General features: G+C 43.6%; 1 protein-coding gene across 1 annotated transcript; it reads left to right on the top strand.

Annotated features, from left to right (window-relative positions):
* Window positions 1-493: 493 nt before the first annotated feature.
* Window positions 494-23,232, top strand: LOC117733525 (immunoglobulin superfamily member 21-like). Its single transcript, XM_034537259.1, has 10 exons — window positions 494-575; window positions 6,813-6,925; window positions 8,392-8,513; window positions 10,304-10,422; window positions 10,879-10,994; window positions 13,314-13,827; window positions 15,467-15,567; window positions 21,863-22,055; window positions 22,144-22,182; window positions 23,150-23,232. Exons 1-10 carry the CDS (start codon window positions 494-496, stop codon window positions 23,230-23,232), a joined length of 1,482 nt encoding a protein of 493 aa, XP_034393150.1.
* Window positions 23,233-25,230: the final 1,998 nt, after the last annotated feature.

Consider the following 25,230-nt stretch of genomic DNA (forward strand, 5'->3'; position numbering starts at 1 on the left):
AAGCCGAACCCTTCATAATTGGAAAAATAAAATATGTTTTCTTCAAAACATAGGTATGTATTTTATTAGTGCACAAAATGAACCATGCATCAGTTCTACACAAAATCACTGTGTTCAAAGAACAAAACCAACAAAACATGAATTTCACACAAAAACATAACTCAATGAATATTTACTGCAAATCAATGTGAGAAATGCTCGGCTTCACCTTGGCAAGTGCCACTCTCATGTCATTTTCACAACAAAGTCTGTTCCTTTTCTTAGTTTTCATAGCTATCATCCTCGAAAAGGATTGCTCTCAAAGATACGTTGTAAACGGTGTGCGTATCTCAGGGCTTTCTTGGCAATAAGATGGTATGGTACGATTTGGTGACACCAAAACGTTGAGAGCGTTGTTGTTCTGAAGAGTTGCTGTTGAAGCTCTGCTGAAGTTCAATGATTTCATCGAGGTATTCATCGTTGACATCTAAACGTGAACCCACCCATGCTGGATATGACTCTGGTGGGGAAGTATCCGTCGAGAGACTTTGCGAGCTCATCTAAGTGCATGGCAGTTGCTTGCTTCAGCTCCTCAGGTACAGAAATGTCTCCAATTCCAGACACGTCTTCGATCTTACTTACACAGTCGTCCAGCAGGGGAATGTTTGCGAAGTTATCATTCTCTGTTCGTCGTTTCCATAAAGGTAGCTTTTTTAAAACCTTTTACACCCCAGTCTATTTTTCAGGATTCTGCTCGAAAAACATACCCACACTAAAAAAGGGTGTATCTCCTCTACCACAAGGGCTATTTGAATAATGTTGGTGTTATAATAAAAGTAAACACTTGTGAGAATACGCCTTCAGGTTTTCTTCCTTTTTCGATACAGTTGACTCCACCGCCCTGCATCGGTCGATTGAGATGATTGAGAGCATCGAAAATATCGGCCATGTACGCCAAAATGAGCATGAACTCAGAATTTTCGAAGCAATCTGCGTGAAAATGTTTGTACTCTCGCAAAAACAGGGCTAATTCCACACGCATGGCAAAAACACGATTCAGCACGTTTCCCCGGGATAACCACCGAACGTTCGAATGGTACAGAAGTACCTCGAATTCAGAGCCCATTTCCTTACACAGCTCTTTGAAGACGCGGTGCTTCATAGCATTATTTCGCACGTAGTTCACACATTCAACTACAATTTTTAATATTTCTGCCAGTTATGGAGGCAAGGTTTTTGTTGCATGCCTGTGCGGAACACAGTGCGTAACAATGATGTGTGGTGCATCAGATTTCACCAGCGCTCCAAAACCAGAGTGTCGTCCCAGCATGGCTGGAGCTCCGTCCGAAAAAACTCGTCAAGTTGGAGGCTGAATTTAGCTGTGCTTGAAATCAGATCTGCAACTACTTGAGCTAAGATGTCATCGCTCATGTCGTCTATTCTGCTGCTGATAGTGTCATTTGAAAGAGGAATTTGGGATAACGCGTTCCACCAATATGGAAGAATCCCGCTTAGTTTGGCGAGATAGTCTTAAAACATAAAAAGGCTCTCCGTAATGCCAGAGCAGCCTATTACTCATCACTAATAGAGAAAAATAAGAACAACCCCAGGGTTCTCTTTAGCACTGTAGCCAGGCTGACAGAGAGTCACAGCTCTGTGGAGCCGTGTATTCCTATAGACCTCAGTAGTAATGACTTCATGAACTTCTTCAATGAAAAGATTTGAACTATTAGAGGCAAGATTGATGATCTCTTGCCCTTAACTACTGCCGATCTGTCATCAAGAGGAGTGGCCTTGGAAACGGCTGTATGCCCTGGTGTATATTTGGATAGCTTTTCTCCCATTAACCTAGACCAATTGTCTTCAACAGTTTCTACTTCTAAACCGTCTACCTGTCTCTTAGACCCCATCCCAACGAGGCTGCTTAAAGACGTGTTGCCTTTAATTGGCACCTCTTTGCTGGATATTGTTAATGTGTCTTTGCTAACAGGCCATGTACCACATTCCTTCAAAGTAGCTGTAATTAAACCTCTCCTGAAAAAGCCCACTCTTAATCCAGAGGTGTTGGCTAACTACAGACCGATCTCTAACCTTCCCTTCCTCTCTAAGATCCTTGAGAAAGTAGTCGCAAATCAGTTGTGTGACTTTCTACATCAGAATAGTTTATTTGAGGAGTTTCAGTCAGGATTTAGAAAACACCACAGCACAGAGACAGCACTGGTGAAAATTACAAATTACCTCCTAATGCATCAGATAAAGGACTCATCTCTGTACTGGTATTATTAGACCTTAATGCTGATAAAGGACTCATCTCTGTACTGGTCTTTTTAGACCTTAATGCTGATAAAGGACTCATCTCTGTACTGGTCTTGTTAGACCTTAGTGCTGATAAAGGACTCATCTCTGTACTGGTCTTGTTAGACCTTAGTGCTGATAAAGGACTCATCTCAGTACTGGTATTATTAGACCTTAGTGCTGATAGAGGACTCATCTCCGTACTGGTATTATTAGACCTTAGTGCTGATAGAGGACTCATCTCTGTACTGGTATTATTAGACCTTAGTGCTGGTAAAGGACTCATCTCTGTACTGGTCTTGTTAGACCTTAGTGCTGATAAAGGACTCATCTCCGTACTGGTATTATTAGACCTTAGTGCTGATAGAGGACACATCTCTGTACTGGTATTATTAGACCTTAGTACTGGTAAAGGACTCATCTCTGTACTGGTCTTGTTAGACCTTAGTGCTGATAAAGGACTCATCTCCGTACTGGTATTATTAGACCTTAGTGCTGCGTTCGACACCATTGATCATGACATCCGATTACAGAGACTGGATCAGTCGATTGGCATTTCAGGTACCGCACTAAGTTGGTTTAAATCCTATTTATCAGATCGATCTCAATTTGTATTTGTAAACGATGAAGCCTCAATGACCACCAACGTTAATCACGGAGTTCCACAAGGTTCTGTGCTTGGACCAATTTTATTTACCTTATATATGCTTCCTTTGGGCAATATTATCAGGAAACACTGCATAAACTTTCATTGCTATGCAGACGATACTCAATTATATCTATCGATCAAACCAGAGGAGACCAACCAGCTCGCTAAAATTCAAGAATGTCTTAAAGACATAAAAACATGGATGACCTGCAACTTCCTGATGTTAAACTCAGACAAAACTGAAGTTATTTTACTGGGCCCTGAACACCTCAGAGATCAATTATCTGGTGATGTGGTTTCTGTAGATGACATTGCCCTGGCATCCAACACCACTGTAAAGAATCTCTAGTTATCTTTGACCGAGACTTGTCCTTTAACTCCCACGTTAAGCAAATCTCAAGGACTGCATTTTTTCATCTACGTAACATTTCAAAAATCAGGCACATCTTGTCTCAAAAAGATGCAGAAAAGCTGGTTCACGCGTTTGTTACTTCCAGACTAGATTACTGCAACTCCTTATTATCAGGCTGCTCTAATAAGTCTCTTAAATCCCTCCAGTTGATCCAGAATGCTGCAGCTCGTGTACTCACAAAAACTAAGAAAAGAGATCACATGACTCCTGTATTAGCTGCTCTGCACTGGCTCCCTGTAAAATCAAGAATCACATTTAAAATTATTCTCCTCACCTACAAAGCCTTGATTGGTGATGCACCATCATATCTTAAGGAGCTTGTAGTACCATATTGCCCCACTAGAGAGCTGCACTCACTAAATGCGGGGCTACTTGTGGTTCCTAGAGTCCTAAAAAGTAGGATGGGAGCCAGAGCCTTCAGTTATCAAGCTCCTCTTTTATGGAACCAGCTTCCACTTTCAGTCCTGGAGGCAGACACAGTCACCTCATTTAAGAATAGACTTAAGACTTTCCTCTTTAATAGTGCTTATAGTTAGGGCTGAATCAGGTTTGCCCTGGTCCAGCCCCTTGATATGCTGCTATAGGCTTATAGGCTGCTGGGGGATGTTTTAGGATACACTGAGCACCTATCTCCTCTTCTCTCTCTCCTTATGGATGAATTTACATCTCTCCATTGCACCTTATTAACTCTGCTTCCTCCCCGGAGTCGTTGTGACTTCACGTCTCATAGGGTCCATTGGACCTGGAGGTGTCTGATGCCTGGTGAGCCGGCCTCCCGCGTTGGCCCTGCTGATGCGCCCCGCCCCCCCCTCCTCTCTACCTCCTTCTGTTTCATGGATTGGAGTTCCATTCATACATTGTCATATTCATGTAATGTGTTTATGTAACTTTGTAATTGCTGTTCATTCTGTACACATGACATCTAATGCTTCTGTCCATCCGGGGAGAGGGATCCTCCTCTGTTGCTCTCCTGAAGGTTTCTTCCCTTTTTTCCCTGTCAAAGGTTATTTTTGGGGAGTTTTTCCTGATTCGATGTGAGGTCAAAGGTCAGGGATGTCGTATGTGTACAGATTGTAAAGCCCTCTGAGGCAAATTTGTAATTTGTGATATTGGGCTATACAAAATAAACTGAATTGAATTGAATTGAATATTAATCAGATCCCTCTCAGAATGTGTCAGAATAGACTTAAGACCTTGATAATGCTTCACTGTGAAGATTGTATGGAGTCGTTGAAGGGCGGCGAGTTGGAGCATCGGCGAAGTTTGATCCTCCGCCGTGACCAAATAAACCAATGTAACATGCTCGAAACGTAACTAAACTTAGCACACACATTTAAAGTCAAAGATGTAGTTACCTGATATGATGTTAATGCTTCAGAATGGCAATATGGCTCGATAGCGCCCCCTACAAACATTAATTTAGGCAGCCCCAGCACTACGTTTCACCTACATTTATGAAACTTGGTAGGCATATGTAAAACATGTAAACTGAAAAGAAAGTTTCTTGGGACCATGCTCTAAACGGTAACGAAAGTAATCCATTTTGATTTTTGTGTGATTTTTCCAGTAATTCTTGTGTATTTCAAGCCACTATACATTACTGAACTCCTGATGAAGGGAATTGATCAGATCCCCTTCAAATGTATTATGTTGATGCATGTTGTCTTGGGCCATACGGTGGATACAGCAAGTGGTGGACTGTTTGCAGTACAGTATAATTTCAAGCATCGCTCCGTGCAGGAAAAAACGTCTAACTCACAGACGCTTACTCCGACGGTCGCAGACATTCCCGGGCCGCTTGAGCCGGCATCCGGCCAGCACCCCCGACGTGGAGGAGGAACGAGGACCCGCACATCGCTGCTTTAATTTTTCTATATTACTGATGAGTAATAGACTGCTCTGGCATGTCATATGTTTTAAGACTATCTCTCCAAACTAAGCGTGATTCTTCCTGATTGGAGGAACGTCATATACTTTAAAGCTTTCGTGAAGTTTGCTTTAGGTCGCGGGTCTGAGGGTTATACCAGGGAGCAAACCTCCTTTACCTCACTGTCTTTTTCTTCAGTGGGGCTATCGAGTCTAGTGTCATTCTCAGTGAGCCTGTAGCACTATTGACAATATGATCAATCTGGGACGGACTAAAGTTAGCACAGGAGTCCTCCGTCACATTGAGACGTGGTATTGAATCAAATGCAGAAGGAATCTCTTCTTTAAATATAGCTACAGCACTGTCAGTTAGACATCTGGTGTAGAAACTTTTGACTAACGGTGTACACTCCGGGAGTATAAAGTCAAAAGTTATGAGGTAATGGTCTGACAGAAGAGGGTTCTGTGGGAAGACCTCCAAATGCTCAATGTCAATGCCATATGTAAGAACAAGGTCGAGGGTGTGGCCAAAGCAGTGAGTGGGTTTCTGTACTCTCTGACAGAAGCCAATCGAGTCCAACAATGAGATAAATGCAGTACTAAGGCAATCATTATCAATATCCACATGAATATAAAAATCTCCGACAATAATAACCTTATCAGTTTTAAGGACTAAACTTGATAAAAACTCTGAAGATTCAGATATAAATTCTGAATATGGACCTGGTGGCCGGTACAGTATAACAAATAGGATTGGCTGTAATGTTTTCCAGGTTGGATGTGAAAGACTAAGAACAAGGCTTTCAAATGAGTTGTAGTTTAGTTTAGGTTTAGGATTCATTAATAGGCTTGAGTCAAAGATGGCTGCTACTCCACCTCCTCGGCCGGCGCCTCGAGGAATGTGAGTATTAATATAACATGGAGGAGTTGATTCATTTAGGCTGACATATTCTTCATGGCTTAGCCAGGTTTCAGTAAGACACAATAAATCAATGTGATTGTCTGATATTAAATCATTTACTAATACAGCTTTAGATGACAGAGATCTAATATTTAGGAGTCCACATTTAATTATCCTGTTTTGTTGCACTGTGGCAGTAGTGTTGTTAACCTTTATGAGGTTATTTAGTATGACTCCTCTTCTGGTTACTTTTGATTTAATTAATTTAAGTGGCCGTGGGACAGACGCAGTCTCTATAGAGTTAAGGTTAAGGGTGGGTAACTGCTCGAATGGAAGTGCAGAGAAGGGTGGAAGACTACAACTCAGCTTCTGCTTCCTGATCTGAACTCTGGGTCATGGATTAAGTCCGTTAATCAACTTGACCATGTTCACAGAAATGAGACGCGCTCCATCCCAAGTGGGATGAATGCCGTCTGGACTCATCAGATCAGGCTTTCCGCAGAAAGTCTTCCAGTTATCTATGTAGCCCACATTGTTTGCTGGGCACCACCTGGACAACCAGCGGTTGAATGACGACATGCGGCTATACATGTCATCATTGATCAGATCCTAACATCCAGACTTCTTTGAATGTATGGCTGTAGACACTACAGTATTTCAAAGCAGACTTCTTTGTAAGGAGCTCTACAGCATGTTCTCTTCTTTTGCAGGTTATTTAACCGTTTCCATTGAGCCCCTTCCTCCTGTTGTCATTGGAGACACAGTCACACTTAAGTGCGACTTCCAAACGGACGGCAACCTCCGAGAGATTGTGTGGTTTCGGGTGAGCACACAGGTGAACTTTATGCAATAACAGCTACTGGACAGCTTCTCCCTTGATGAAACTCTCCTTCTTCATCCCTCAATGTGTCCTTTAGAAAATAAAGATAATTAGCGTAATGTCATACATTCAGGTCAGTAGGTTTTGCTCATCCCTGTTTTGTGAAGAACGATGTTCTTGTGTTAGACTTGGGAAATATGACTGAGCTAGCAGCCTGTGTTTATTACTATAGCAGAAGTGTTACCGTAGTTCCCGTTAAGTCCCACATTGGTTTGTGGACTGCTGTTTTTAAGCCCTGACTTCGACATTATAGCTGTTGCCATCTTGTTTTTTGCAACCAAAAGTGACACATGTGGTGGAGCCAAGTACAACTGAACACTTATAAGACATTAATTGTTGACAAAAATGTTACAATTAACTTTGATGAGCTGAAAACACACAGTGAAAGAGTTTAGGTTTTAAGACAAAAGCACAGACAACTCCTAGACAACTCTGTGATAGAGACCTGTCAATCAACTCGTAACCCCGCCCTAAAGTACACCCTGCTTTATGGTCTGTTTGACTCTAAATGGACCATCATTTACTAAATGAACATCATGCTGCATTGAAGAAGACTTGAAACTAGAGATTGAGACCATAAACTCATGTTTACTGAGGGAATAAATCAAGAGAGAAGTAGAGTCATTTATATAGACTTCTATACAACCAGATGAGTCGCCCCCTGGTGGTCAGGAGAGAGAATACAGCTTTAACACATGAAGCATAGACTTCTATACAACCAGAGGAGTTGCCCCTGGTGGTCAGGAGAGAGAATGCAGCTTTAACACATGAAGCATAGACTTCTATACAACCACAGGAGTCGCCCCCTGGTGGTCAGGAGAGAGAATGCAGCTTTAACACATGAAGCATAGACTTCTATACAACCACAGGAGTCACCCCCTGGTGGTCAGTAGAGAAAATGCAGCTTTAACACATCATCAAGACCTGACGCATTGGCATCACTTTTTAGAAACGGTTATTTTTATTTCACCTCCTCCCCTCCTGTAGAGTGCAGGATCTCAAAGATAAAACAACATTGTTCCACTGCCAAACCAGAATTACGTCAATATATCTCATATTAAAAATAAATCAAATGTAATCCAAATAATCCATGGTGAGTGTGAGGGGCTTCATAGTCCCCGGGGCCCAAATATGAGGATGGACCTTTGAAAGGTCAGGAATCACAAATTAGTTTTGATCTACCATTTTGAAAATGAGTGTGTAAACTATTACTGTTAGCTAAGGAATAGTGACACTGTTATTTCTTAAATCTAGGGCAATATTGGAGCTGCACAGTCTCTTATGTGCCAATACAAAGCAAGCTACTAGATAGAAGATATAATGCTCTGCAGCCCATGAAGCGTCATCTCCACATGGTCCACAGCTACTGTATTCAAACGCAATGATGCTAACTAACCTTTGCCTTTCAGGTGATTGAAGGAGGCAGTGCCAAGCAGAAGATTTTCACCTATGATGCCATGTATAACACCAGCTACTCCAACATGGAGGGCAACCACAGACGAGAGGACCTGGTCTACCAGTCTACTGTGCGGTGAGACAGGCCACTACTGTACACGTTGTGTTATGTTCTAATAACACAAATCCTTTGAAAGACAGACAAGTTTTGGGGAACATTCCCCCTATAGCATGCGTGTGGTAGGGGGAGGTGAGATTAGATATTTTTTAGATGGGTGGATGGATGGATGGATGGATAGATGGATAGATAGATAGATAGATAGATAGGAATACAAATAAAAAAATGTTCTCCTGTATCAGGAATTTGTTCCTGTATCTGGAATGTTCTATTGTATCAGGAATGTTCTATTGTATCAGGAATGTTCTCCTGCATCAGGAATGTTCTGCTGCATCAGGAATGTTCTGCTGTATCAGGAATGTTCTCCTGCATCAGGAATGTTCTGATATATCAGGAATTTGTTCCTGTATCTGGAATGTTCTCCTGAATCAGGAATGTTCTCCTGTATCAGGAATTTGTTACTGTATCTGGAATGTTCTATTGTATCAGGAATGTTCTCCTGCATCAGAAATGTTCTCCTGTATTAGGAATGTTCTCCTGTATCAGGAATTTGTTCCTGTATCTGGAATGTTCTATTGTATCAGGAATGTTCTCCTGCATCAGAAATGTTCTCCTGTATTAGGAATGTTCTCCTGTATCAGGAATTTGTTCCTGTATCTGGAATGTTCTATTGTATCAGGAATGTTCTCCTGTATCAGGAATTTGTTCCTGTATTGGGAATGTTCTCCTGCATCAGGAATGTTCTCCTGAATTAGGAATGTTCTCCTGTATCAGGAATTTGTTCCTGTATCTGGAATGTTCTATTGTATCAGGAATGTTCTCCTGCATCAGAAATGTTCTCCTGTATCAGGAATGTGTTCCTGTATCTGGAATGTTGTATTGTATCTGGAATGTTCTATTGTATAAGGAATGTTCTCCTGTATCAGGAATTTGTTCCCGTATCGGGAATGTTCTCCTGCATCAGGAATGTTCTCCCGTATTAGGAATGTTTTCCTGTATCATGAATGTGCTCCTGCATCAGGAATTTGTTCCCGTATCGGGAATGTTCTCCTGCATCAGGAATGTTCTCCCGTATTAGGAATGTTTTCCTGTATCATGAATGTGCTCCTGCATCAGGAATTTGTCCCCGTATCGGGAATGTTCTCCTGCATCAGGAATGTTCTCCCGTATTAGGAATGTTTTCCTGTATCATGAATGTGCTCCTGCATCAGGAATTTGTTCCCGTATCGGGAATGTTCTCCTGCATCAGGAATGTTCTCCCGTATTAGGAATGTTTTCCTGTATCATGAATGTGCTCCTGCATCAGGAATTTGTTCCCGTATCGGGAATATTCTCCTTCCAGCCTCTCCAGCACCTTCAACACGTGGGATGTGAGGGCAACTCACAGCTTTGCCTTGGTGGAGTCTCTCCAGCTGTCTTCTCACCTGGTCAGTCGTCACAGAGAAGGGGGGGAGGGTGGAAGAACCCTTTGTGCAGCTCACCAGGGGGGACAGAGGGGGAGGTGTATAGGGAGGTGTGTAGGGGTGACAGATGAGGGCTGTGAACTAAACCTATTCAAGAAACAGTTTAGCTCGTTGGCCCACTCCAGGGAGCCCCTGGTTGTTTTCCTCCAGCCTTGAAGCCAGATATCTGATTCATTCTGGTCCACACCTCCCTTACATTGTTCTGCTGGAGTTTGGCCTCCAGCTTCCTCCTGTAGGTTCCTTGCACTCCCTGTGCTTCACCTTCAGTTTTTTTCACAATCTCTGCTCTCAAGAACCCAAGAGGTCAAAAATGAGAGGTGATCGTTGTCTTTAATCTTTGTACAGGCTTCCCGAGGTCCAGATGGAGGATGATGGCCTGTATGAGTGCCATGTGGGGATATATGACAGGCGCTCCACAGACAAAGTGATTCTAGCCTCTGGCAGCATCACCCTTACTGTCATAGGTATGTCTTCGTATCTGAAGTAGTCTCATGAATCTTCAAAAACATATGTTTAAAGGTAAAGTCAAGGGGTCACAAAACTCTTGAGGATTCACCATGTTGGCACCATTGATATCTGTACCAACCTTCACGGCAATCCAATAGTAATAGGTAGATTTGTCAGTGTAGACCAGGGTAGTGAATCATGACTTTCTGCAGGCTTGTTGTCACAGTGGCTCTTTGGCTCTGTACTTATCATGAGGTTGAGGTCCATCTGAACAGCTGACTCTCAAAATGAAAGCAAATCAGTGTATTTTCCAAAAAGTGTTCCTCTGTGAAATGTGTAATTGAATTAATTTGATATTTCATAGATATCATCATCAGCAAAGTGACTCATCATATTGTTGTCATTATTTCATAAACACCTCATAACTTTGTGTATTTTCCTTCTATGTTTGAGTGCTTTGTATTTCTCTGCAGTACCTCCCAAGTCTATCTCTGTGGTGGCAGCCAACAGTCCGGCCCCTTTCAGCCGCTACGAGGCCCAGAACTTCTCTCTGGTTTGCATTGTTTCCGGAGCAAAGCCAGCTCCCATGGTGAGATGGAGCCTTTTGACTCTTCATCCCTCTTGAAGGACATAATCATGTTTGTATTACTGCTTGGCTATTGTTTGTTAGGAAGGAAAGCTTGGGAGCACCAATGGATTTAAACAGACAAAAAGAACAATGGCTGTGCGTTGGTCTGTACTCTCTGTGACCTCTTAGGAAAATGTATTGAGGATTGGTGGAAGGGAATTAGAGCACAGCGGCATATGTGATAAAAATATAAGTCCAGTGAAGAGTGATTCCTCATGTCCGCATTGCGAGAAACATATCAGTTAGATGAAAAGATGCTGCAATCATAATCTAGACAGAACATCATTTCAATTAATTTTCTATCTTTATCTACTTAACCGGACTGCATGTTCAACATCTCTCTCTATTTAATCAAGGTCACCTCTGCCCAGCATTGGGTTATTGTAGTTGTGGTAAATAATGATGATGGGTCACATCACATGACACAGCAGCATCTAACAGTAAGCTGCCCACTGACACACATGTATCTACAAATACAGCAATGTGTGTAATTATTATTTATATTTCTGTCTCTGGGCCCTGTTCATTTGCTTAAAATGACCTCATTACATATATGGGCTAGATGTTGTGTAAAACAGATAATGTAATAACTACAGATAATGTAATGAAAATGGTATAAGACATTATATCATAATAATCATATAATGTAATACAAATGTCAAGTTTTGAGTTTAATGAAATATGTCATTACGTACATGGTTGGTGGGAACCCAGAGAGGGATGATGTCCTGGTTTTTGCATTAGGTGAGTTCTGAAAGTTTGTAGAAACCCCAAATACAAGTATGAAGCTGGGAAATGAGCATACGTTTAAGTAAAGGATCTAATACTGACACACACACGTACAGTGAAAAGATGTTCCTGAATGTGCATATGTCACAGTGTTACGGTGTGTTATGGTTGTGTGGTGTGGAGGACCCAAACGCACGCTCACACAGCAGCTTTTAAGATTCAAAGTGAGGATCTTTATTTCCCTAACGGATCGGGGAGGAAAACACAGCAAAGAATAAAACAAACAAAACAATGATCAGAATAGTCCTGCTGATCAGAAGTGAGTCTTCCCTCGCTGGAGCCGGGAGGGCAACTCAACCGAACTCTAGTCCTTGATACCAATGGGATCGGTAGAGACCTGGTGTTCCCAACATACAGTAAGGAACCCGCCAGGGAATGCCATGGTCCTTAAAACAGCTGGCAGCACTTAGGGCAACGAGCCCCAGCTGAGCCAAAGGAGAGGGACGTGGTAGTGGGCGGAAACCAGAGGTGGAGACTGTAGACTGACAAAAGCAAAACATTAAGCACATAACAACAAACCAGACAGGAGGGGAACAAAGAGGGGAGCCAACACTAACATCAGACAGGGATCCTAACATCGGGGTTTAATCAGATGTAGATGTCTGCCCCCTAACTCTAACCCTGGCTGCCCCTAACATTAACCCTGGCTGCCCCTAACCCTTACCCTGGCTTCCCCTAACACTAACCCTGGCTGCCCCCTAACCCTGGCTTCCCCTAACACTAACCCTGGCTGCCCCTAACCCTGGCTTCCCCTAACACTAACCCTGGCTGCCCCCTAACCCTGGCTTCCCCTAACACTAACCCTGGCTGCCCCTAACCCTGGCTTCCCCTAACACTAACCCTGGCTGCCCCTAACCCTGGCTTCCCCTAACACTAACCCTGGCTGCCCCTAACCCTGGCTTCCCCTAACACTAACCCTGGCTGCCCCTAACCCTGGCTTCCCCTAACACTAACCCTGGCTGCCCCCTAACCCTGGCTTCCCCTAACACTAACCCTGGCTGCCCCCTAACCCTGGCTTCCCCTAACACTAACCCTGGCTGCCCCCTAACCCTGGCTTCCCCTAACACTAACCCTGGCTGCCCCCTAACCCTGGCTTCCCCTAACACTAACCCTGGCTGCCCCCTAACCCTGGCTTCCCCTAACACTAACCCTGGCTGCCCCCTAACCCTGGCTTCCCCTAACACTAACCCTGGCTGCCCCCTAACCCTGGCTTCCCCCTAACACTAACCCTGGCTGCCCCCTAACCCTGGCTTCTCCCTAACCCTAACCCTGGCTGCCCCTAACCATGCAGGCCTAATGAACTTGTAGAACTATCCCCACTCCATGCAGCCATTAGATAGTTCACTGTTATAAGATGTGGGTTTGAAGTTAGCACGAATGTAAAGCATTAAACTAGAGAAAGTGATACTTAAGTAAGTCCACCTAAACACCACCACACACGCAGGTTCTATTTTTCCGTTGGGCTCACCTGTCTTTGTCCTGGACTTTCAGGTGTACTTCAAGCGGGATGGTGAGCTTATTGATGTAGTGCCAGCTGCACAGTCTTCCTTCTCAGTGGAAGATCAAAGCAAGGTTCCGGGTCTGGAAAAGAGCTGGGACGGGAGCCAAGCGGGGCACTGGAACTCCCAGGCACTCAGCAGTCGAGATCTTGATGACACCAAACTCCAGAAGTCCCTGACCCTTTTGGAACAAGAGGGGAAGCTGGCTCGGCTGGGCCAAGACGGCCCCGAAAAGAGCCCAGAGCCAGGGTCAGAGTCGGACCCTGAGACAACCAGCGAGGTGATCCCCGAGACGGTGGTGAGCCGGGAGTTTCCGCGCTGGGTCCAGAGCAGCGATCCGCTCTACTACTTCCAGCACCGGCAGCAGGCAGCAGGTGATGGCACCATTGAGGTGAGAGCCATGCTGACCTGGAGCCTCAACCCCCAGCTGGACAACGAGGCTCTGTTCAGCTGTGAGGTCAACCACCCGGCTCTGTCCATGCCCATGCAGGCCGAGGTCACACTGGGTGAGTCATGCACGACTCACTCAGATCAGGTTGTAATGCAAACACTCTCCTGGTATAGTGCTGTGGCAAAATTAACAAATACATCATACTTCTGATACTATATCTATGTAATTTTAATGTACGAATGCAGACCTGGTACTTACTACTTCCATGTAATAGTTGCACTCTGAGCCCAGAGACAACGCTCACCTTGAGATGGAAGCGTTATGACCTTAAACAGGAGTGAAAACTCACTCAAGCACTGTGACTCAGTGACTGTAACGCTGTGGTTGGGTCTAGCTGTACAATCCCTCGTGCACCCACTGTCAGGATCTGTAGTGTTGTGTCGTGTTTCCTGTCTTATTTTGAAGTCCTTGTCTCTCGTGTCCTCTGTTTCTCTCCACTTCCTGTCCCTGTGATTGTCTGCCCTGTCCCTGATTGTTTCCTCCTGTGTCATGTCTGCTGTCTTTACTTCCTCATATGTGATTACCTCTCCCTGCCCTGATGTGTTTCACCTGTGTCTCGTTAACTCCCCTCCCAGTGTGTATATATACTCTGTGCTTCACTTGTCTCGTTGCCAGTTTGTTTTTCTTCACCTGTGAGTCAACTTACCAGCGTTTTTCCTGCCTGATATCCTGTTCTGATTCCGACGTCCCTTCGTTTCCGAGTAAGCCCGATCCCTGCCTGTACCTCTGCCGAGTTTGACTGCCTTCCTGTGAATGACCCTGGACTGTTTACGTTGACGATTCTACTCTCCCCTGAGTGAGACAGCTGCTCTCACCACAGCGGGTCAGAGCCTTGCCGACCGGCCTCAGTCCCTCCCCAGTTACATCGGGAGAACCTTCGGCTGTCCTTCTCCAGAGACTCTATCCTGTTGCAATATTACCTTTATCAATAAAGGAATCCTTGTGAACTTTCCTCTCTGCCTCGGGTCGTGCGTTTGGGTTCTCTCATTAGTGCCCTGGCGTGACACCCACAGCTGAGATAGTTTAACACTATTGTGAACCCACAAGCTTGAACTAAATCCTCTTGGTGCACATTACACTGTTAATAGTAATACTTCAAAAGCTATGAAGTTCCATATTTCAGAGGTTGGCCTGTGGATTCACTGACGCAAAATATAAGATTCAACTCAAGGAAAGAAAGTTAGAAATGTACGAGTCTAGGGAAGTGGTCTGAGTTCTTGTGAGTGGAGCAGTGATGGAAAGAGGCGTATGGTCAGTCAATTCTCATATGGTTAAGTAACAATAAGGGAGTCCTGGAAGTTCATGAGCAGTTTCAAGAGACCGAAGGAGATGTAGAAGGAGATGTTGAGATTCAACACAACCACATTGTTTGGAGGACACATTCAGGTCGAGGTAGAATTAACAAGGGCACTGAATCCATTAATTCAAATAGAACTGGGAACAAAGAGCGGTAGGTGGGTCATACTGAGCCCACAGGGCAGTCTGCTTCACTTCAACTGGTTTATCAGAACCTTTTAATGCCAAGTATGTTTTCACATACAAGGAATTTGTTATACCACAGTTACGTAAAAAGAGTGGGTAGGTACATCCTTGAAGTGTTGGAAGCCACATTTAGGTCACATATATAATGTATTATGTTTCCATTTATTCAGACATATGAAAGTTATACAACAGCAGTTTTACTTTCCCATCAGCTGCTCCCAGAGGACCCAAGCTGTCCATGAGCCCCAGTAAGGCCAAGGTGGGCGACACAGTGCGGATCACGGTCCAAGGCTTCCAGCTGGGACCTCCTGCGGTGAGTTTCCAACACAGTGGCTCTTTGAACATGTAACGATCTGTGGAGTTCATAGAATATCCCCAAAGGGTGGGGGTAAAAAAAACAGAGAGAAACCGAGTAGGGAAGGCACATTTTGACCACTCTTCAAAGTGTACCACAAGTTTTTTAATTGAATTTCTTCCTTCCAGGCAGCAATTGGTTTCAGTTCCTTTCTGTCCATTTTGAGACTTGAGTTACATCTGTTGTCATGTGGTACACACAGCATAGGTTCTGAAAGCAGGGCCAATGGTCCAACTCTCAAGCCTGGCTGCTTCAAGGAAACTCTGTAACGGTGGGTTTTTATATTGTGCAATATAATAACAGTTGTGCAAGCATGACATGCTTAATACTGGATCTATCTGTATTGCAACCTTACAATAAATCACACCACGTAAATTGACATTCAATGTTTAGGAGATGTGATGTTTAACACACTGCACAGAATGTAAATAGACTTGTTATGTTTGCCTTCTGACGAAAGCATGTGGACACTTTAGATGGAATAACATTGTTATGATAATGATGGTATTCCAGAACACATTTAAATGCAAAGGACCTCCCTCTGTAACAGTCACGTGTTTCCAATATCCTAGAGTATTCCTTCAATCCAAATCCTGGAGATGATAAGCTCTCTTTTTCACTGCCAGGCCTCCAGTAGAATGGAGCCTGAGGCACTGAAACAACTGTCAAATTGTGTAAATGTACTTGTATAGATCTTTTCTAGTCTTCATTCACCCATTCACACACTGATGGGAGGAGCTACCATGCAAGGTGCCACCTCTCCATCAGGACAAGTTAACATTCATACACTGATGGGAGGAGCTACCATGCAAGGTACCACCTGTCCATCAGGACTAACTAACATTCATACCCTTGTAAAAAATGACTTTCCTTCCTCTATTTGACTACGGCGATATCATTTATAAAATGGCATCAAAGACCACCCTCAGAAAACTGGACCCACTCCACCACTCAGCAATCCGTGTTGCCACATGTGTACCCTTCACCACCCTCCACTGTGACCTTTACAGATTGGTGGATTGGCCCTCCCTTCATACCAGGCGGCTACAACACTGGCTACTCGTGGTCTACAAATCCATTTGGGGAATGACCCCTCGCTACCTCTCAAATCTTCTGCACATTTCTGACAGCAATCGCTGTTTAAGATCCAGTGACTTCATCAGGCTCATCGTTCCAAAAGTCCGTACTGTGTTTGGTCATAACACCTTTCATTTTACACTACAAACTACAAAACATGCTCAAACTAAGAGCTCTCACCTCTCTCAACATGTTCAAACTAAAGCTGCAACAAGTCATAGTGGACTGCTGTACTTGCTGACCAGCCATCACTTCTCTCTCTCTTCCTTTTTTTTTTTTTTTTTTTTACAAAGAACATCCAGTAATCCGCCTTGATTTTGGTGTACATAGTGTTTATTAATTTAATTATATTGTTGTTAGCCATTTTCTCATGTGTTTGTCATACTGTATTGCATTGGGCTGTATTGTATCTGTGTTGTGTGGACTGTGCTACTGCCTCTTGGCCAGGTCATCATTGAAAATGAGAATTGGTTCTCAACTGATTTCACCTGGTTAAATAAAGGTCAAAAATACACTGATGGGAGGAGCTACCGTGCAAGGTACCACCTGTCCATCAGGACAAACTAACATTCATACACTGATGGGAGGAGCTACCATGCAAGGTACCACCTGTCCATCAGTTCAATTCAATTAGCCCAATATCACAAATTACAAATTTGCCTCAGAGGGCTTTACAATCTGTACACATACAACATCCCTGACCTTTGACCTCACATCGGATCAGGAAAAACTCCCCAAAAATAACCTTTGACAGGGAAAAAAGGGAAGAAACCTTCAGGAGAGCAACAGAGGAGGATCCCTCTCCCCGGATGGACAGATGAATAGATGTCATGTCTACAGAATGAACAGAGTTACAAAGTTACATAAACACATTACATGAATATGACAATGTATGAATGGAACTCCAATCCATGAAACAGAAGGAGGTAGAGGGGAGGGGGGGGCGGGGCGCATAAGCAGGGCCAACACGGGAGGCCGGCTCACCAGCATCAGACACCTCCAGGTCCAATGGACCCTATGAGATGTGAAGTCACAACGACTCCGGGGAGGAAGCAGAGTTAATAAGGTGCAATGGAGAGATGTAAATTCATCCAGAAGAAGAGAGAGAAGAGGAGATAGGTGCTCAGTGTATCCTAAAACATCCCCCAGCAGCCTATAAGCCTATAGCAGCATATCAAGGGGCTGGACCAGGGCAAACCTGATTCAGCCCTAACTATAAGCACTATTAAAGAGGAAAGTCTTAAGTCTATTCTTAAATGAGGTGACTGTGTCTGCCTCCTGGACTGAAAGTGGAAGCTGGTTCCATAAAAGAGGAGCTTGATAACTGAAGGTTCTTGCTCCCATCCTACTTTTTAGGACTCTAGGAACCACAAGTAGCCCCACATCTAGTGGGGCAATATGGCACTACAAGCTCCTTAAGATATGATGGTGCATCACCAATCAAGGCTTTGTAGGCAAGGAGAATAATTTTAAATGTGATTCTTGATTTTACAGGGAGCCAGTGCAGAGCAGCTAATACAGGAGTCATGTGATCTCTTTTCTTAGTTTTTGTGAGTACACAAGCTGCAGCATTCTGGATCAACTGGAGGGATTTAAGAGACTTATTAGAGCAGCCTGATAATAAGGAGTTGCAGTAATCTAGTCTGGAAGTAACAAATGCGTGAACCAGCTTTTCTGCATCTTTTTGAGACAAGATGTGCCTGATTTTTGAAATGTTACGTAGATGAAAAAATGCAATCCTTGAGATTTGCTTAACGTGGGAGTTAAAGGACAAGTCTCGGTCAAAGATAACTAGAGATTCTTTACAGTGGTGTTGGATGCCAGGGCAATGCCATCTACAGAAACCACATCACCAGATAATTGATCTCTGAGGTGTTCAGGGCCCAGTAAAATAACTTCAGTTTTGTCTGAGTTTAACATCAGGAAGTTGCAGGTCATCCATGTTTTTATGTCTTTAAGACATGCTTGAAGTTTAGCGAGCTGGTTGGTCTCCTCTGGTTTGATCCATAGATATAATTGAGTATCATCTGCATAACAATGAAAGCTTATGGAGTGTTTCCTGATAATGTTGCCCAAAGGAAGCATATATAAGGTAAATAAAATTGGCCCAAGCACAGAACCTTGTGGAACTCCGTGATTAACGTTGGTGGTCATTGAGGCTTCATCGTTTACAAATACAAATTGAGATCGATCTGATAAATAGGATTTAAACCAACTTAGTGCGGTACCTGAAATGCCAATCGACTGATCCAGTCTCTGTAATAGGATGTCATGATCAATGGTGTCGAAGGCAGCACTAAGGTCTAATAAGACCAGTACGGAGATGAGTCCTTTATCAGCACTAAGGTCTAATAATACCAGTACAGAGATGAGTCCTTTATCAGCACTAAGGTCTAACAAGACCAGTACAGAGATGAGTCCTTTATCAGCATTAAGGTCTAACAAGACCAGTACAGAGATGAGTCCTTTATCAGCATTAAGGTCTAACAAGACTAGTACAGAGATGAGTCCTTTAAGGTCTAACAAGACCAGTACGGAGATGAGTCCTTTATCAGCACTAAGGTCTAATAATACCAGTACGGAGATGAGTCCTTTATCTGATGCAATTAGGAGGTCATTTGTAATTTTCACCAGTGCTGTCTCTGTGCTGTGGTGTTTTCTAAATCCTGACTGAAACTCCTCAAATAAACTATTCTGATGTAGAAAGTCACACAACTGATTTGCGACTACTTTCTCAAGGATCTTAGAGAGGAAGGGAAGGTTAGAGATCGGTCTGTAGTTAGCCAACACCTCTGGATTAAGAGTGGGCTTCTTCAGGAGAGGTTTAATTACAGCTACTTTGAAGGAATGTGGTACATGGCCTGTTAGCAAAGACACATTAACAATATCCAGCAGAGAGGTGCCAATTAAAGGCAACACGTCTTTAAGCAGCCTCGTTGGGATGGGGTCTAAGAGACAGGTAGACGGTTTAGAAGTAGAAACCGTTGAGGACAATTGGTCTAGGTTAATGGGAGAAAAGCTATCCAAATATACACCAGGGCATACAGACGTTTCCAAGGCCACTCCTCTTGATGACAGATCGGCAGTAGTTGAGGGCAAGAGATCATCAATCTTGCCTCTAATAGTTCAAATCTTTTCATTGAAGAAGTTCATGAAGTCATTACTACTGAGGTCTATAGGAATACACGGCTCCACAGAGCTGTGACTCTCTGTCAGCCTGGCTACAGTGCTAAAGAGAACCCTGGGGTTGTTCTTATTTTTCTCTATTACTGATGAGTAATAGGCTGCTCTGGCATTACGGAGAGCCTTTTTATGTTTTAAGACTATCTCGCCAAACTAAGCGTGATTCTTCCAGATTGGTGGAACGCCATATGCTTTAAAGCTTTCGTGAAGTTTGCTTTAGGTTGCGGGTCTGAGGGTTCTACCAGGGAGCAAACCTCCTTTGCCTCACTGTCTTTTTCTTCAGTGGGGCTATCGAGTCTAGTGTCATTCTCAGTGAGCCTGTAGCACTATCGACAATATGATCAATCTGGGACGGACTAAAGTTAGCACAGGAGTCCTCCGTCACATTGAGACGTGGTATTGAATCAAATGCAGAAGGAATCACTTCTTTAAATGTAGCTACAGCACTGTCAGTTAGACATCTGGTGTAGAAACTTTTGACTAACGGTGTATACTCCGGGAGTATAAACTCAAAAGTTATGAAGTAATGGTCTGACAGAAGAGGGTTCTGTGGGAAGACCTCCAAATGCTCAATGTCAATGCCATATGTAAGAACAAGGTGGAGGGTGTGGCCAAAGCAGTGAGTGGGTTTCTGTACTCTCTTACAGAAGCCAATCAAGTCCAACAATGAGATAAATGCAGTACTAAGGCAATCATTGTCAATATCCACATGAATATTAAAACCTCCTACAATAATAACCTTATCAGTTTTAAGGACTAAACTTGATAAAAACTCAGAAAATTAAGATATAAATTCTGAATATGGACCTGGTGGCCGGTACAGTATAACAAATAGAATTGGCTGTAATGTTTTCCAGGTTGGATGTGAAAGACTAAGAACAAGGCTTTCAAATGAGTTGTAGTTTAGTTTAGGTTTAGGATTCATTAATAGGCTTGAGTCAAAGATGGCTGCTACTCCACCTCCTCGGCCGGTGCCTCGAGGAATGTGAGTATTAATATGACTTGGAGGAGTTGATTCATTTAGGCTGACATATTCTTCATGGCTCAGCCAGGTTTCAGTAAGACACAATAAATCAATGTGATTGTCTGATATTAAATCAGGACTAACTAACATTCACACACTGATGGGAGGAGCTACCATGCAAGGTACCACCTGTCCATCAGGACTAACTAACATTCACACACTGATGGGAGGAGCTACCATGCAAGGTACCACCTGTCCATCAGGACTACCTAACATTCACACACTGATGGGAGGAGCTACCATGCAAGGTACCACCTGTCCATCAGGACTAACTAACATTCACACACTGATGGGAGGAGCTACCATGCAAGGTACCACCTGTCCATCAGGACTAACTAACATTCACACACTGATGGGAGGAGCTAACATGCAAGGTACCACCTGTCCATCAGGACTAACTAACATTCACACACTGATGGGAGGAGCTACCATGCAGGGTACCACCTGTCCATCAGGACTAACTAACATTCATACACTGATGGGAGGAGCTACCATACAAGGTACCACCTGTCCATCAGGACTAACTAACATTCACACACTGATGGGAGGAGCTACCATGCAAGGTACCACCTGCCCACCAGGACTCTATCTAATCATTCACACACTGTACAACAGCTACGGGAGCAACTTGGGGTTAAGTGTCAGAAATACTTCCTAGAGACTCCGTTGGCGTGACTTCATCACTCACTCAGTCAGTAAGTAATTGGCTGACTTTAGTGTGACATCAGCATCAGAATCTCACACCTTTAGGGTAAGCTGAGCCTAGTACTGGAGAGTTTGATGTACGAAATCAACATTTTCTCACCCGATATGATTGTTCCAGTGCAGTTTTACATGTTTAGAACATGGCTCAGAGATATAAGTGCTTCACCTCTCGGCTCACTTTGCGACTCGACCCTCCAGCTCTCCCCTCACACACCTATCCGTGTGTGTGTGTGTGCGTGTGTGTGTGTGCGTGTTTCCACATAGAGCGAGGTCTTCCCTGAGCCCATATACACCTGGACCAAGGTGGGTGGGCGTCTGCTAGATGGCAGAGAGGAGCATGACGGAAGGGAACTCATCATGGAGAGAGTTCCTGCTGGGCTCAATGGCTCCATGTTCCGCTGCACAGCCCAGAATCCTTTGGGCTCCACAGACACCCACACCCGCCTCATCGTGTTTGGTGAGTCTTGTGAGGGGACTCGTTCTAATAGTTTAGCATTTTGTCACCGAGCTCACAGTAAATGTTATTCCATTTGGTGCTTTTACAGATAACCCAAGACTGAAGAAAGGAAGCGAACATTTGATTGGTAGGCCATTTGTCATAATCAGTTCAGGCACTGTTACTTTGGAGGCATTCTGTGGAATATTTTAAGTAATAACCAAATCTGTGTTTTCATCACTTATCTTGTTTTAATTTAATATTTTTGGGATTTTTATGGGATTTCATTTTGATTCCATAAAAGAATTATTCTATAATGCCAATTCTCCCAATTACACCTCATTTTCATGGTACTTTTCATTATATGTCCCTTTCATGACAGTGGTGTTGTCACTGCCCTCTCACCTTTCAGACAATCACAGAGTAGGTATGTAAATTGAAAGAGGAATGGGGCCCAGAATCGACCCTTGCGGTACACCGCAATCAAACTTGCATTGTCAACCACCCTCTGAATGCTAGAACTGCTGTGAGATGAAACATGACAAACATGGAACAAAGTGAAGCAGACCTGAAACCAGACTTTTGCAATAATAAGACAAATGCACAATATATAGAAAAATATTGAATAGAATAATATTAAATTAACTAACAAAAACAAACAAAACAGTAGTGCCAAGATGTGAGACGGTGTTATAGTTGAGTGATTGATCTGGCCAGAGGTGATTTATTATAAAGTCTTATAGCCGTGGTCAGGAATGTTCTCCTGTATCTGGAAAGTTTTCCTGTATCAGGAATGTTCTCCTGAATCAGGAATGTTCTCCAGTATCAGGAATGTTCTCCTGTATCTGTCCTTGTGAAGCGGAGCTGAAGCAGTCTGTTGGAGAACGTGCTCCACTGTCCCTGCAGTAGGTGGAGAGAAGTATCAGGCTCTGATACACTCTATACTTGTTAAAAGATAAAGTCGCTGTTGGTTTTGGGTCTGAATATGACATTTTTTGTTACAATATTGACATATATAGACTTCTCCTTTAGTAGGAAGTGTTTAGGTGAAGTTGTAACCGTGTATACTTGTATGAATCTCTAGCAGTGCTCTGTAATGCTGTCTTTGTGTGCAGCCATTGACGCAGCGGCCAGTTGGTGCTCCCTAACATTGACCTCCATGTTGCTGCTGCTGAGCTTCACCTGCGAGCTGACGTGACCCGAGGCTCTGCTGCTCCTCCACACACCACCACCCACATCTACCTGAGGCCCTGGCTTTTTAATGACCCCCCCGGCAGTAGCTAAACCCCCACCCAGATGTTCCACCAGCACTGAACATTAAAGTTTCAGCAGGACTTCAACTCTGGGAGAGAAGACCGATACTGAAACGGCACTAGCCACAGAGCAAAGGTCCAGATGCTGTTCAGCATGTTGTCACATTGACTCTTTGCTTATGGGTTACTCAGTTCATGAGGTTTTAAGGGACCCGTAATGCATCACACTGAGGGAAAAGTTGGATGTTGTGTGTGTGATGTCACCTGTAAAATTCTGCAGGGTTCACACCAGATCCCAGGGAATAGTAGCACTGGAGATCCTGATAGGCTAGAGGCTGACCAATCAGGCTAGGGGGCAGAGAGAGCCACTAAAAAGTGTTCAAAAACCTGTGACCATCACAATTAAGAGCTGCTCAGACCAGAAACAGACCCATCAAATGTTGGTCAGCGCCGCTCTTCTGTGGGATCTGGAGAAGGTCATTTAATTTCTAAAAAATCAACACATTTGGAACATTGGTAACTTGTCTTATGCAACACAGCTGTAGCTCCACAGTGACTGGGAAGGTTTGTTTGGGCCGTGTGTTCTCGCTGCTTCCACAGAGTGTCTGAAGACTACATCGAATACTTCAGGGTGCATCTTGTCTACGCATCATGAAGCAGGAATCCTCCCTACCGCTCTGTTACTCAGGGCTTTGTGCTGATGACACAATGTTTCCTTGTTTAAATGATGGATGGAAATAATTAAAAGCTCTCTCGTAAAAAACATTTGCTTCCAAATGATTGTATCTAGCTTGGCGTTGTTCGCTATGTTTGTTTGGTGCATCTTCGTACCTGTGGGGGCTGTGCTCGCTGAAACATCCTGAACACAGCCAACATAAAGGCAGAGAGCAGGTTCTCTGAAGATCCAGACATCACCATACAACTCTTGGTTCATAAGTAGTTGGGTATCGTTTATAAAATCACGATGCCAGTAGCGATAACCATCATGTGAATGGAAGCTGTGTGCCGCTGGCTAGCCGCCACTCTGCACAGCGCTCATACAGCCGTTAGTGCTGATATACCTTCCCATGAATCCGGTGGTGGGGCCGTGTTGTTGCAGAAGCAGAACCTCCGGTTCCCCCAGGTTCTAACTGTTAGCTCTTTCAGTGCTGTTGCCGTTGTTTGCTTCTCTAGCTGAGCCACCGGCTGGCATTCGCATGTTGAGGCAATCACAATGCTCCCAATCTCCTATCTTCTACCTTCAGAGGTATCAAGTACCGATACTCAACACTCATAAGTGATGACTAAGGGATTATATTTGTATTGGCCTATACTTAGTTTTTCAGAAAATCTTGAATCTTTAAAAATATATATTATATTTGATCAGATCTGAAAATGAGAATGTGTTGTATCTCTGTTATGATATTCATTGTGTACACGTGACATCTATTGTACTTCTTTCCTGTTGCTCTGCAGAAGGTTTCTTCCTTTTCTTCTCGCCTTTAAAAGGTTTTTGGGGAGTTTTCGTGATCCCATAAGAGGTCCCGGGACAGAGGATGTCGTACGTGTACCGATTGTAAAGCCCTCTGATGAGAAATTTGTGATTTTTGGCTATACAAAATAAATTGAATTACTAAAAACATACAACCTGTTTAATTTCACATGAAGTGCAGGTGATGAAGAAGCCAACATTGATGTTAGCACATGCAACAGATTGTAATATAATATATGCTTTGGAATAAAGCTGAAAACATAAATCTATATGAAGTGGTGTCAAAGTTTATCAATGTAACCTTGGTGTCATCTGAGTAACTGAGAATGTTTTGTCGATGCATTTTGGATGAACAATTGCCGTCAGCACAATCTCTGGTGATTTTGAACTTCTGGAGTTATCATATTGACAATCAAACAGGTTTGTGTATGATGGAATATTGTGTGGAAATAACAGGTCCCACCAGCGAGTG

The sequence above is a fragment of the Cyclopterus lumpus genome, chromosome 7 (assembly GCF_009769545.1).
Source record: "Cyclopterus lumpus isolate fCycLum1 chromosome 7, fCycLum1.pri, whole genome shotgun sequence".
In the NCBI taxonomy this organism is placed as follows: domain Eukaryota; kingdom Metazoa; phylum Chordata; class Actinopteri; order Perciformes; family Cyclopteridae; genus Cyclopterus; species Cyclopterus lumpus.

Bases quoted from the DNA above. Each gene is read 5' to 3' on its own strand.
- LOC117733525 (XM_034537259.1), top strand. From the start codon at position 494: ATGACTCTGGTGGGGAAGTATCCGTCGAGAGACTTTGCGAGCTCATCT. The intron at 6,926-8,391 runs GTGAGCACACAG...TTTGCCTTTCAG, and splicing joins GAGAGATTGTGTGGTTTCGG to GTGATTGAAGGAGGCAGTGC. The intron at 10,423-10,878 runs GTATGTCTTCGT...ATTTCTCTGCAG, and splicing joins CATCACCCTTACTGTCATAG to TACCTCCCAAGTCTATCTCT.